The following is a 13903-nucleotide window of genomic DNA, read 5'->3' as shown; positions in this document are numbered from 1 at the left end:
TTAACTCATACCAAAGATGCAATTTGGATAAATTCAATGAATAATGAGTTTAAGTCTTTCATTGAAGCGAATGTATTCAAACAGATTTTAACAAGAATGAATTAAGTCTTAATATTATATGTTAGCATTCAATCACACATAATGAGATTAAGAAATCTCACATTTGATGGGAGAATATACGAATTTCTGTTCATCTATAATGATATATTCTAATCACTAAGAATATATATAGAGATTGAACTGTTGGTATCTTGTATTTGTCGCAAATATCGAACATTAATTTTTTTTATTTTAATTTGATATGGTCAGTAGTTATTCTATTGTTTCAGCTGTGAGTGCATTTCCCACTTGAATATTGAGCATCAAATACATAAATTCACAAATTTCTGAAATTGCCCACTAGTGAAACCATATATTAATATCTTGAAAAATATGATTATCTCATAGTAAATGGTGATTATCTAAATGAATTTTTTATTTTTATTTTTTTTTGGTGCGAAATGTCTTCGAATAAAATTGCTTTAGAATTTAAGGAAATAAAGGAGACATTTGGACTGAGCAAGGATGAAATTCGATATCTTGATAATCAAACATCAAAATTAGCCAAATCTCCGGAAAAAGCAATTCATTATCTTGAAAAAATCCGAAATTTTTTTAATACAAAGCAAGAGATTGTCGATAAACTAGCTAAAATTACAGATGATATACAAGAAAAAGCTAAAAATACAGAAACCGCAAAAAAATTTATTTCGATATTTGAAAAAGTACGAGAGGCAGATATCAAAACATTAAATGTATTTGTTAGAGCATTTTCAATGTTTCTGTCCAACTTAATCTCACCAGAGATATTCAAAGATTTTGCTTTAATCATTCTCCAAAAAATAAAGCAAAATAACAAGGCAACTAAGGATTCATTAAATGAGATTATCAATACAGTGACTGAAAACTCAATAGGTTTCCTTTTATCCCTTTTAAATTCCGGAAATAGCAAGATTTCTTTTCTTTACAATCCATCTTGCGACGTTTCTACCGCATTTCAATATGTTATGTTCGCGAGCTTCATTTTAGACGCAGAAGAGTTCCAACATTTCATAAATTCAATTTGGCTTTACAGTTTCTCATTATTATCACGAGATTCCACTAATAACATTATAACAGCCATAGATAAGAATCTTGCTCAGTATTTCATGCAAATTTCCCAGAAAATCCAAAAAATCGAATTTCATCCCTCAAAATTATCGAAATATTATCCCAATTTTGTTTATCCAGCTGCCAGTAACTATTTAACAGAAGGATTCATATCATATGTCACTTCTTCTTATTACGAAAACCAAGTAGAGAATTGTTTTCAATTAGCAAATTTATCTCGCTTTTATGTGACTCGTTTTACAGATTTCTACGATAATTACTCTTATTTAGACTCAAGAGCTACTCGAATGTACCATTTTTACCTTGATACAGCGAGATTTCTGAGAACTCAGGAAGAAGATGACTTTTCTGGACTTGCAAAGGCTGCAGAATACATATTTGGACATCGTATACCATTGGATGTCATCGATAGAGAGGGTTTCTTAACAAAATTGTTGGAATATTATCTTAATGAGACAAGAACGTATTCTAACCGGACAATTGACATCTTGAAGGAAAGGTTGAAAGAGTTGGAGACAGATTTAATCAATTACAGAGATATTTTCAAGAAATTATACGGAGTTCCGTTAATTAGAAGAAAATTGATCACAGAAGGCTTCGAATTCGATCTCCCTACTCGCAAACAACTCAACCAAATACTTGAACCATTGAATCCTTTGATAGAAATGCTCGAAATTTCGGAAAAAATCGAAAAAATGAATAATTTTGTATTTTCTAAGAAATGCAATCATTTATTAGATGAATACACAGCTATTTCGGTTATATATTACTTCATTTTGATAGAGATAATGAAAACAATTACTGATGACGAGAAAAATCTCGATTTGAAACAAATTTTCACTGGAACTAATCCTCCTTATACAGATTTGCATGCAGAGATGTCTTGTGTTGATATGATATTGATGAAATTGGCTTCTTCTCTTGAGAAGGCTATTGATGAAGGCCAAGATTCATTATCTATCGATTATCAAGGAGAAATATACAATGAAGGTGATTTCTTGTATAATATTAAGACTGAAGATGACAAAGTAACCATCTTGCCTGTCATTAATGCCTTTGTTTTCCCTCATGATTAGATAATTTTTAAATATTATATTATTTTTTTTGTAGTTATATAAAGTATTATGATTTATTTGCCGTATATGATGCAATGCACTGATGCATTGCCCATTTTTTGAAAAAGATATTTTTGGATGGTAGAACAATGGCTAGATAGGAGCGTTTTAGAACTATTAAAGTCATCTAGTGAGCCTATTATTGAGAAGCCAGAAGAAAGACCGCCTCAAGGCACATCTGAACGAGTCTATTATAATCCGATCAAATTAGATGTTCAATTACCATGCTCTACAGATATCGAACAAATTAATTACATCCCACCAAAGATTGGACATCAATCTCAAACGAATCCTTCGAGTTCAATTCTTCCCGATTTTATATATCCAAGCAATAAGTTCGATATATTTGAACATTTCTCATATGAAGTCATTCCTATGCCAGATTAATGTCGATCGCATCAAATTACAGTTCAAAATTCAGATTATAATTTAATCCACTCGTATTATACTATTTTTTGTTTGTTTTTATACATAAATAGTTGTTTGTTGCATATTTATTGCGGCTCGAGCAATCATTTTAATAATAATCAAATTTGATATTTCTCGGTAGGGCTAAAGTTGCTGAATCTCGTTGCTTTCCTATCATAAATTGACCCAAGTAGCATCGGTTTCGAATCATTATGAACGTTGATGATGACTTGAGATCATCATTGTCTCAGTTGGCTCGGAGTTTCGGAAATGATATCAACGAAATCGTCAATAGGATCGACACGCTAATGCAATGCGAAGATTTTTTCCCCGTTCTGTTAAATTATATCAGTCAATCATCTGAAACAACTCGGAAATATGCATTGTTCGTTCTTAAAAGATCATTAATTTTAATGAAGGATAGAGTTACTCCAGAAACATTAGAAACAATCACCGAAATCATAATTAATACAGTCACAGTTTCGGAATATGAAACGGTAAATTACAGCATGAGTATATTAGGGCTGTTTATAGATGAAATTATAGAATCTGATCTTCTTGGCCGCTACTGTTTGCAATTTTATCAGAATAATAATTTATATATCGTTTCTTTTTTAGCTAAGTTCTTAAATTTCTCACGACATGAAGATATAATGACTGACATAATCAGTTCTGGCTTCGTTCATAACAATATAATAATTAATCAAAATACTTTCTCAATTCTAATAAATATAGTTGATTTTTACAAGAATCAAGAGTTGAACTATGATATAACACAGTATAAGCAAAGTTTGATCCAAAGATTACAAGATTTGATAAATAATAAACTTTCAAAAGATTATAATTCGATTTGTCAACTACTTATAGCAACAAGAGATGACCTATTAGATATGGTTGACTTCTATGACCTCTATCCTTTGATTTCTCAAGTGTTTTCCGATGATTTCGACAAAGAAATGAAAGAAGTTTCATTGGACTTACTTGGAAAGCTTGTTATAACATCAACGATAAATTTGACACAAGAAAACACGTTAGAACTATTAAATTTATCGTTAAATGAAACTTCAAATTTATATTCGCCAGAAGAAGATTATTTGAATCAAACAATAGAGTGTTTACAACAGTTATCCCTATCACTATTTAAACTAATTGGTTTTGAACAAACTCTGCAATTTATTGTTGAAAAATTTAATAATTTTAATCAGTTAAAAGAAAATCAAATAATAGCATTGATGTTATATACCAATGCTGCTGTAGATGCATTTCCTGCCGTTGTTGGAATTTTTGACGAATTATTTATTATTTTAATTAATCTCGTTCAAATTGAGAATGAAAACATCAGATATTATACTTTAGACCTTATTAATAATGTTCTGATGTCAGGAGTTGAATTTGAAGAACAACAATGGTCGAATTTTGCAAATTTCTTTTTCCAATTCGCAATGGATACAAATAATGAATTTGCAGCACAATCATTAGTTATCATCATCAAAAAGAATCCGAAATGTATCAATTTCGAACAATTTGCTGAGAATTTATTGATATATGAAATAACAAAGTCTTCTTTAATGATATTGACCAATCTAATTGCATATAAAGCTGATGAAGCCCAGCAATATGCATCAGATTTATATTCTTATGCTACAGAAATCATAAAAGAAGTTGATATCATAAATGGAAGCTCAATTTTGTTTTCTTTGATTGCAGCAATACCTTATTCGCTTGTTGAGAACATCCAGGACATAATAGACTTCACTCTCCAGCAAATGCATGAAGATGACACGGATTATTTGTTCAACAGTTTATCGCTTTACCAAATAATTGTCATGAACTACAAGGACAGTTTATTTGGAGAAACAGATTTCGTAGAAACTTCTTTGAACGAGATAATTTCGGATTTACTCGAGAGATCATCATCAAATGATGAATTTGTTGTACATACTTATCTGATGCAGATGCAACTCGAAGTAATTTCATCAATTTTGCCTTATTTTACAAAAATTTTGGAATATTTTCCAGATACATTCAATAATTTGATGCAGATTGTTAATAATTGCATAACAAATGAGATTCTGCTTCCTGTCATATCAGATCTTTTGAGTTTTATGATAAAAATATCATTTGATCCGAAAATTGTCAATGATTTGATTTCGAACTCATTAGAGAAGTTTGAAGAACAAGATCTCAACAATTTCGAGTACATTTGTGATAATTTTTGCCAAATTTTAGAATCAAATCTGATTTCTCCTGAATTTCGATATAATTTGTTAGTAATCTTAGTTGACAAGATGATAAAATTATCAAATACATCTTGCGAACCATCCAGGAAGATCACAACTTTGATTTCTAACATATTAAGTTCATTATCAGATGAAAACTTATTGAAAGCTCATAAATTGATATCTAATGCCATGTCAACAATGATTGATTCAACAGAAGAAAAGTTATCCGTCTATTTCCTTGTGTTTTCGAAATTAACACATTTATCTATTTTTGAAAACAAAATTTTTGAAAGAGGAATTGAAAAAGCTATTCCTTCCATTGAATTCCGATCAATTAGTTCTAAATTTGCCATTCCTTTTGTTCTTGGAACCATTATCAACAAAAGGTTCCCAATCAACCTTGCAAATGAAGTTTGGAACTTATTCGTAGTTGTAGATTCATACAACGACCAACAGAGAGATGAAATTCTCTTTGCTTCTTTTCTTTTGACAGATTCAAATCAAAATATTCCAAATGATTCATTAATTGTAATGCTAAACTCATTACCACCACGAGTATCAAATAATATGTACAATATTCTTAGTTATTTGCTTTTGAAACTTCAAATTTCTGATGAATTAAGAATTCCTTATAATCTTGCGTTATATAGGTTCTTAACATATTTAGAACCATCGATATTGATGAAACTTGTTAAAATCAACATAATTTCGCTGTTGATTCAGAGATTTAATGAAACATTTTCAAAAGATCAATATGATGAGGAGCACATCATTAAAATCAATAAGATAATCGAATTCTTCCATAAATGTGAGCAGAATATCAATACTTGTTTGTAATGATAAAAATTTAAGTTTTATTTGTAAAAAGGAAAGGGCTGATTTTATTTCTGCAAACGGTTCATAGAATATTGGAATGCCAATTACTTCAAATTGTTTTGGGCATTACAAATTCATTAAGGGCCCACGGTACATTTTCAAGGTGAATTATCGTTATCGTCTTCACCTAGTGAGAATCGATTTTTTAGGGCTTCTTGGTTAACGAAATCCAAAAATTGTATTAAAAACAGTATATAAATATGATATCAAATCAGAATCTATAATTAGATATGGACATTGCCATATAAATTCTGAAATTGAACGATAGCCTTCGCTTGGCCGGACCGTGGACCCTTAAAAAATGGGATTTAAAAAAAATTTTCGAGGATTATAAGGATGTGGTTTTGTTCCCCACTCTGACTCCATCAAACAAAGTTCATGTTGGAAGAGTCACATTCAACAAAAATTCTAAAATACGGTTTTATTCAAAAATTGAGATGAATATTGTAAACCATTCAATTTCGTCCATGGAATATTCTCCGGGTGCACTTAATTTTTGAGATGTTTACATTTTTTACGAGTCATCTAATCCTAATCAATTCTTGTAAAATCAAACTCTATATATCATCATATATCCATATTGCTAATATCCAATATTATTTGGAATTTTTTTCCACTTAGAATTTTGTTGAATGCCACGTTCATTTGATGCACAGACTGTTCCAACAACTGAGGCCAATACTACCGCCTTGAGAAGTATTCCAAAACTGAACTCCAATTTTGTGCAAATCAATAATTTGCTAGAAAAGGCTGCGAACGAAGGTGATGAATTTACCATTAAGGTCGCTGTCGACGAAATGTTTGTTGATGTTCGAGATCCACTTTTTGGACTTGATGCACTGTTACATTCAGTCTTCCAACAAAATAATTGTTTGAGGGATTTGCTCATCAAGTTTGGAGCAAATCCTAAAACTCGATCAAAAGAATTGAACACAATGCTGCATCTATATGCATTAAAGGGGTCCATTGAAGATGTAGAATTAGCACTACAATATATTGATATCAATTCTCAGGATGCTAATGGAAATACACCTCTCCATTATGCACATCAAAACCGTAACAATCAAGTTTATGATTTCCTAATTGCCCAACCAGGTGCTGATCTTACAGTTAGGAATATCAGTGGTAAAACACCAAATGAGATGTCTGCTCCATGATGTGACTTACAATTCATATGGGCAATTTTTAAGGGGATCAGAACTCCTGATAATGAAACAAATTCTTTTTGTCCCCTATAAAAAATTCTTAATACATCAATTATTTTTTGGTGCATGAATAGGTGAAAATGAAATATCTGACATCAAAATATTTCTCTCGTATAGTCTCTGCTTTTTTATTTTGCACAGTTTTGATTTATAAATATATGCAATTGCCATAGAGGATGATGTATTATATGTAAATATGCTTTTACTGAAATAGAAAGAAAATCTTGATTACTAATGGAATATTTATAAAAAAATAGGACTAATCCAAAAATGCAAAACGAATGCAATTACAAGATATTTTACACAATGTTGATTTTGTTTTGATCTTGGTTAATAGCTGTGATATTAAAAATGATACACAGCTCAAACAATGCACAAAAATTTCCAAGATTTCGAATTTTGAATAATATATATAAAAAGGTTCGTAGAAAAGGTTTAAGGGTGCCCTATAGACGATAGACCACCCTCAGAAAAGCACTTTTAAGGCTATTATATTGAGAACTAGAATCTGGATAATCCATTCATTCGAGTTCTAATAAGGTTAATTTGTGATGTTTACATCATCGTTATAGGGCACCCTTAATCCTATTCATCTCTCAGCTGCATTTCACAAGGTATTTCTCATGTATGAATCCCAGAAATACATTTTGCTGTTTTTGTTTGTGGACAAAAAAAAATTCAAGAAGGGAAAACTCCCCTTAATAAAGCAAAAGAGTTTGATAGAAATGGAGTACATGACTGTTTGTTATTCAATTGTGAAAGCATCAATAAAAGGGATATTCATAGTGGTATTCCTATTATGATGCCTGATATTTTGGAGATTTATATATTCATATTTATTGCAAAGAAGAGTTATTGACATTACATGGAAGTTTACGAAATTGGAGAAGGTAATATTTTGAAATTTTGGAGATCGCAGCTGTTATATCTCCAAACGAGATCCTGAATTGCTAAGTTTGACACTTTTGAAAAAAAAATTCCATGTAAACTCCATGACAAATATGAAAATTTTCGGGATCCGGCATTCAAATATTTTAATAATCGTTATCGTTCAAAGCTTAATTTTTATAAAAATATATTATAATGATATGAATGCAAAATGTTTTTTAGTTTACGTATCGTTAAAATGGATCTTGCATTCACTTTTGCGGTTTGAAATTTTGGGGAGGCGACCTAACCGCAAAAAAAGCCGAATATCATTTTTGCATAGTATTGACTGTAGAAAAAAATTTAAATGTTTATTAAAATTTTTTTTGCCGTCAATATTATTTAAATTTTTATCATGACAAGCTTTATCGATGAATTTTATGACAAAACATGTCAAGAAAGAAACTTACCAGAAGACTGTCTTCAGATTAGAAATAGAAATTTTAACACATTCCTCTTGGATTATTTCAAGGATAATAATATTGCAAATTTTGGCGAATCAGATTTCCACGCTGAAATAAAAAATCATTTAATCATCAATCTGTCATTTAATGGAAGACCAAACGCAATAATTGTTTCAGCAATATATCAAGAAAGAATTTGTGGCGAAATTGTAACATTGCTCACTGTTGGTAATGTTAAGAATTTTATCGAGGTCTTGGATATTTTCTCAGGAAATCAAATTACAGATTTTTCAAATATTACAATTGGCAAATCAGTTGTAAGAAAATACACTGAAGAAAATGATAAGAAATATAATTATGATTTATTTAGCTGCCAAGGCAATGAAACTGGTAAATATGGTGAAAGATTATTCTTCTTTTTCCTTGATAGCGACTTGAAAAGCTTAATATTCAAAATGTATAGCGTATACCCAAAGTCAAAAACAATATTTCCTATGGGTTTTATCATTTATTTTTTTAACCCACCCAAGACAAAACAAAAAAGTCAGCAGAAAGAGCAGTCATCCAATCAACCTTCATTCCTTAATAGAATACTTAATTGGATCCCATTTGTGAATTCAAACAAACCTACTACCGGTTATCAGAAATTAAAAACACAATAGTATTCTATGAATTCCAGTTTTTATCAGAATCATTTTTCGCGAAAATTTTGGTCGGAGTTTCTTTCGGCAGATTAAGGCCGCACTTACGCCCATCTGACTTTAATTCAAATTTTTGACAACCGGCGTGAAGCATCATTGAAAATTAACCTTAAACATCTAAATTGAATGCCATGTCATAGGGGCGTAAGTGCACCCTTAAGGTCAGATTACTAACACTGGTGGCAAATTGAAGAGCTATAGAAATAAGATTTACTTGCATGAATATTTCCATCCTATTGCATAGCTGTGAACAACTATCTTTAGTTAATTATTAAAGTTTCGTTTATAATTTTTTTTTCTCAATCTATCAATTGCCTTTCACTATCAATTAATTCTTCTCGTTAACTTCATCTTTTGAGCTTGAGCAGCTAGTTCCCTGATAACAACTTTCTTTTTTAGGCATGGAACCATTATGCCTCTTTTGGATTTACCAATTTTCACATACATGTATGTTTTGTTTCATTTTGCCGTTACCTTAAAAATTGACTTGCATTTTATGATTCTGAATATTTTTCAGTGAAATTTCAGTTCCAGTATGAGTTTTCAAGATAAGCAGCAAGTTTGCCTAAATTATTATCACAAATTTGCCAGACCTATTAATATTTAAGTTCAACACACCATACAAAATCATTTGAATGCAAGTTAAACATTATAATATCTTCACCAATTTCTTTAAGCATCTTTTAAACATTCTTTTAGGATTTGTCCATTCTTTACAAGCTGTTTTAAAAGAATGCCGAGTGCATGGTGCTTATCATTGAGCAATATTCGCATATTCATACTATCGTTAGAATTGAGTTATGAGATGTTTCACTTTGTGCTCTCTTATCCTATATATTTCTTGCATTGATTCCTGGATCATGCAAGATAGGAATTCCTGTGATATCTGAACTATTGAAAAATGTTCTCATCGCAATTTTAATATCTATTATTAATGCATCAGTAAACCAAAGCCACCATATGAAACCAGGCATTCTACTGCTTTATCTCTTGAAGTAATCATATCGACAATTAAATTGCACTTATTAGCTCAAAATAATTCTGGATATATCTTTTAATATTAAAGCCTTGAATTAGAACAACTATAATAAAGTGCACTTATTGAAACAGAAAATTCATGATTTATAGAACTATTCATAATGAAATCTAGATATAGAATTACAGTTAAATTGTTTTTGACAGAAAACAAGTAAATGGCTAATTATTTTTGTTGATATAATGAAGATTTATACACAAATAACTATAAATTGCCGTTTGATAAAAAACGTTATTAAATAATTTAAGTCTTAAAAAAATAAAAAACGGTGTTTAATCAGATTTATTGCTTGATGTACTTAAGGAGTGGGTCATAGTTGAAGCGGCCCTTCTCTTCGAAAGCGCGGAGGATAGTAACGATACTATGTCTTGAAAGTTCTGGCTGGAATGATGAAAGGACCTGTTCAGCCTCAGACTTTTCAACAATACCTGTCTTAGCCTTATCGTAGTTCTCGAAAAGTGGGCGGAGGTTCTTTGTTTGGCCCATGCAGACCTGAGAAAGTTTGTTAACAACTGATGAGATATCAGCATCTGGGAATTGATCTGAGTTAGCTTCCATTAAGCAGAATGTGTGTGGAGCAGCATCGAGTAACTCGAATACACGACCTGATGCTTGAATCTTAGCACCGACATAGAATGCCTCTGGTTCAAAGAATTTCTTTGTTTCTGGATTGCGTACACGTGTGCGCTGAAGGAATTTGCCTGCACGGAAACCTGAGTTTGGTACGTTAGCTTCGAAGATAGCCATTGTCTTATCGCAAAGGTAATAAGAGATCATAAACTGGCGGCGGCGGTCTTCTGGATAGTCAGAAAGCATCTTGGCCTTGAAGTTAAGGACTTGGGTCTTTTCGTCATCCATGAGAAAAAGTGAGGTAACGTATCTTGACACTTTTTATTTTTTCAATCTTACCGACTATTTTATAACATTTATCGCTTCAAAATTAGATTTATAAAATAAATCAGCTCATCGATATATTTATCATGAGTCGATCTATTATCACCAGGTATACATCTTCAAATTTAGAAGAATAAGAATTTGAAATTGCAAATCATTGATTTAAACTCCAACTTTCTGGAAAGCTATTTAGAAGCTGCATTTATATATATTTGCACTAAAAATGGTCGATTGTGCTTGAAATTAATCCAAAATATTTTGTTTCTATATGATTACACATTAAAATGTGACTCATATGCTGATAATCAATTCATATACTATTAGGATGCTTGCATATAAGAATGGATATTGTAATTAATGTGTTTTCTATCATTTATATTTTATATTAAAAATAATTGATATCACAAGTTCTCTCATAAGTTATTAAACATACAGATTATTTAAAATTCATCATTAAATGAAAATTTGCATTTAATTTATATTAAAAATTCAATTAGCGTTGATATAGTCTGATCACATTTTGCATTGAGTCATTTTCCCTATAGACATGACACTTTGCGCCTACTCTAAAAGCTTTGAGTCTTAAAATTTTATAAACCACAGAAAGATTGTTAACAGGAAAGACCATATCATATAATAAATTTTAATACATCGGAAAAATTAAATTATTTTTGTTCAAAATTAATTTTTTTAGGTACTCATGAAATTATCGAATTAATCTATTGATCCAATATGAGTATACGGGATATCTCATTGCATCACATAGTGAGTAGTTTAAAGAGCAGATCCTTAAATAGAAATACAATTTTGTACTCCTATTTTGATCCCCGCCGTTCCGATAAGATCATCGCATATGAAAAAAAGAACGTGAGCATAATAAAATTTTAAAATTTGAATAAATCTAGAATTATAATTATATATGCTGCTATAATATTACATTATTTCAAGGGACCTATTTGAGGAAAAATTGAATTAACAGTTTCAAAAGTCCTTAATATGATTATATTTAAATCACCTACACTAACACTTCTTTTTGATCCCTCACAGATAAATCCCATAGCAGTTTTGAGAAGATTGACAATTGCAAATAATTTTGAGGAAAAATGTTGATATTATGAGTGTGAAGAGTATTTAAATATAATATTGCCGTATGTAAATTATTCAATCCTTATCAAAAATGTGCTATCCTTTCAAAATATAAAATTTGAATATTTGATATCAAATCAAAAATCTTATTGATATTCTTGAAAACTGTTCACACAAGAGTATTTTCAGATTTTGGAATGTAAAACTTTTGAATATTCTTTCAATTTGGTTTGAGATAATCACATAGAAAAATTTATCGTCATAGCAATTTTTTTATTGTATGACTTCTCAACGCGTTCTTAGGTCTTTTATGCAATTAATTTCAAGTTATTCCGAAGAAAAAGTCGATGTAATTGGATATAAAGTACCAGTACCTTTAATAAGTGCAGAATTAGCTGAATCTTTGGTAAAAGAAACAATTACAGTCCTTCAAAATAAACCATCTCTCGTAAGAATAGATGCGCCATGTTATGTTGTTGGCGATATTCACGGAAATCTATATGATTTGATTCAAATTCTTTCGATGGCTAAATTGCCACCATATTCAAGATACGTTTTTCTTGGCGATTATGTTGACAGAGGACAATTCTCATATGAAGTTGTTATGCTATTATTTGCTTTACAATGCCAATTCCCAAATGATGTAATTCTTTTACGCGGAAATCACAAATTTGCAGATACAAACAGCGTCTATAGCTTCTTCGATGAAATGTCAATATTAGAAAACGGTAAATACCTGTACGATCAGATAAATAAAGCTTTCGAATGGTTACCTATAGCAGCCATTGTTCAGAACAAGATTTTCTGTGTTCACGGTGGTTTGTCATCAGGATTGAATGGGATTTCTCAGATAGAAAAGATAATCAGGCCCATCAAAACCTGTGAAGATGAATTAATTGCAGACTTGATGTGGAGCGATCCCACAACCGAAACTAAGACTTTCGCACGCAGTACGAGAGGTTTAGGTATTTCATACGGATATAATCTCGTTGAAGATTACTTAAATAAGAATAAATTGACTTCTGTGCTTAGAGGACACCAATGCGTTCAAAATGGTGTTCAGAAGGCAATTGATGGCTTAGTTTATACAGTTTTCTCGTGTTCGAACTATGCAGATGCGATGGATAACAGATGCGGATTATTATTTTTGAATCAGCTCTTAGAAATGAAGTTTTTCTCATTACCACCACGTCAACAGTTGATAAGAGAGAAGATTTCATTCTACCACGTTGACAGAGACACTGTTTTTCAGGGAGAACAGTTAACTGCTCCTTTTTCAATCACTTCTAAGAAATATGAAATGAAAGGAGGAGCACTGACAATCGGATTACCAAGATTGAGATCTAATTCTCAATTTAACCTTAGATCAAAAGCAAAATTGTTTTGATTTGTTTTGTATTTTATTTTACTCATGTTTATAATATCTTTCTGTTATAAATGTTATGTATATGTAATTTTAACTTTCATATCCTTTTTAAGTCAAAATTATATAAGAAATTACTTTAATTTTGCCAAATTTACTAGTAAAGAACATAATGTATGTATTAAAAATTTAAATATTTGCATGCCATATAACTGGCGGCCTCCAAATTTATAATGATGCTTAAATTCACATCTAAATTTCATGAACAGAATGAATATAGTTAATATCTCTTAATGAAAATCATCATATTGCTTGTATAATTGTTGTTTTTGATAATTTTACAGTGTAAAGATTTCTCTTTGATCTGAAATAGTCGAAAAAAATTATTTTGAATTGTGATCAGAAATTTTTTTGAAGGGAAAAACTTTTAAATTTTGTGTGTTTTTAGATATAAAGAAAATGAATTAGTTTTGGCGTCAAAATCGTCACTTTTCGAGTAAGATTTTGCAAAATCAAA

At 30.5% G+C, this 13903-nt stretch overlaps 6 protein-coding genes across 6 annotated transcripts, besides 2 other annotated features; 5 read left to right on the top strand and 1 right to left on the bottom strand.

Annotated features, from left to right (window-relative positions):
• Nucleotides 1–500: 500 nt before the first annotated feature.
• Nucleotides 501–2243, top strand: TVAGG3_0394290 (uncharacterized protein; the record flags this gene model as incomplete). Its single annotated transcript, XM_001323999.2, has 1 exon — nucleotides 501–2225. One exon carries the CDS (start codon nucleotides 501–503, stop codon nucleotides 2223–2225), a length of 1725 nt encoding a protein of 574 aa, XP_001324034.1.
• Nucleotides 2244–2884: 641 nt separating this feature from the next.
• Nucleotides 2885–5731, top strand: TVAGG3_0394280 (armadillo (ARM) repeat-containing protein family; the record flags this gene model as incomplete). The annotated part of the gene is made up of 1 exon (XM_001323998.1): nucleotides 2885–5731. The coding sequence occupies one exon, from the start codon at nucleotides 2885–2887 to the stop codon at nucleotides 5729–5731; it is 2847 nt and encodes a 948-aa protein (XP_001324033.1).
• A 671-nt stretch (nucleotides 5732–6402) lies between these two features.
• On the top strand, nucleotides 6403–7011 carry TVAGG3_0394270 (protein ubiquitination; the record flags this gene model as incomplete). The annotated part of the gene is made up of 1 exon (XM_001323997.1): nucleotides 6403–6927. The coding sequence occupies one exon, from the start codon at nucleotides 6403–6405 to the stop codon at nucleotides 6925–6927; it is 525 nt and encodes a 174-aa protein (XP_001324032.1).
• Nucleotides 7012–7414: 403 nt separating this feature from the next.
• Nucleotides 7415–7553: a mobile genetic element.
• A 704-nt stretch (nucleotides 7554–8257) lies between these two features.
• On the top strand, nucleotides 8258–8968 carry TVAGG3_0394240 (uncharacterized protein; the record flags this gene model as incomplete). Its single annotated transcript, XM_001323996.1, has 1 exon — nucleotides 8258–8968. One exon carries the CDS (start codon nucleotides 8258–8260, stop codon nucleotides 8966–8968), a length of 711 nt encoding a protein of 236 aa, XP_001324031.1.
• A 71-nt stretch (nucleotides 8969–9039) lies between these two features.
• Nucleotides 9040–9166: a mobile genetic element.
• A 1129-nt stretch (nucleotides 9167–10295) lies between these two features.
• Nucleotides 10296–10914, bottom strand: TVAGG3_0394220 (alpha-tubulin binding; the record flags this gene model as incomplete). Its single annotated transcript, XM_001323995.2, has 1 exon — nucleotides 10326–10901. One exon carries the CDS (start codon nucleotides 10899–10901, stop codon nucleotides 10326–10328), a length of 576 nt encoding a protein of 191 aa, XP_001324030.1.
• A 1389-nt stretch (nucleotides 10915–12303) lies between these two features.
• TVAGG3_0394210 (phosphoprotein phosphatase protein) lies at nucleotides 12304–13552 on the top strand (the record flags this gene model as incomplete). The annotated part of the gene is made up of 1 exon (XM_001323994.1): nucleotides 12304–13410. The coding sequence occupies one exon, from the start codon at nucleotides 12304–12306 to the stop codon at nucleotides 13408–13410; it is 1107 nt and encodes a 368-aa protein (XP_001324029.1).
• Nucleotides 13553–13903: the final 351 nt, after the last annotated feature.

The sequence above is a fragment of the Trichomonas vaginalis genome, chromosome V (assembly GCF_026262505.1).
Source record: "Trichomonas vaginalis G3 chromosome V, whole genome shotgun sequence".
Taxonomy (NCBI): Eukaryota; Parabasalia; order Trichomonadida; family Trichomonadidae; genus Trichomonas; species Trichomonas vaginalis.
This window is presented reverse-complemented; position numbering and strand designations above follow the sequence as displayed.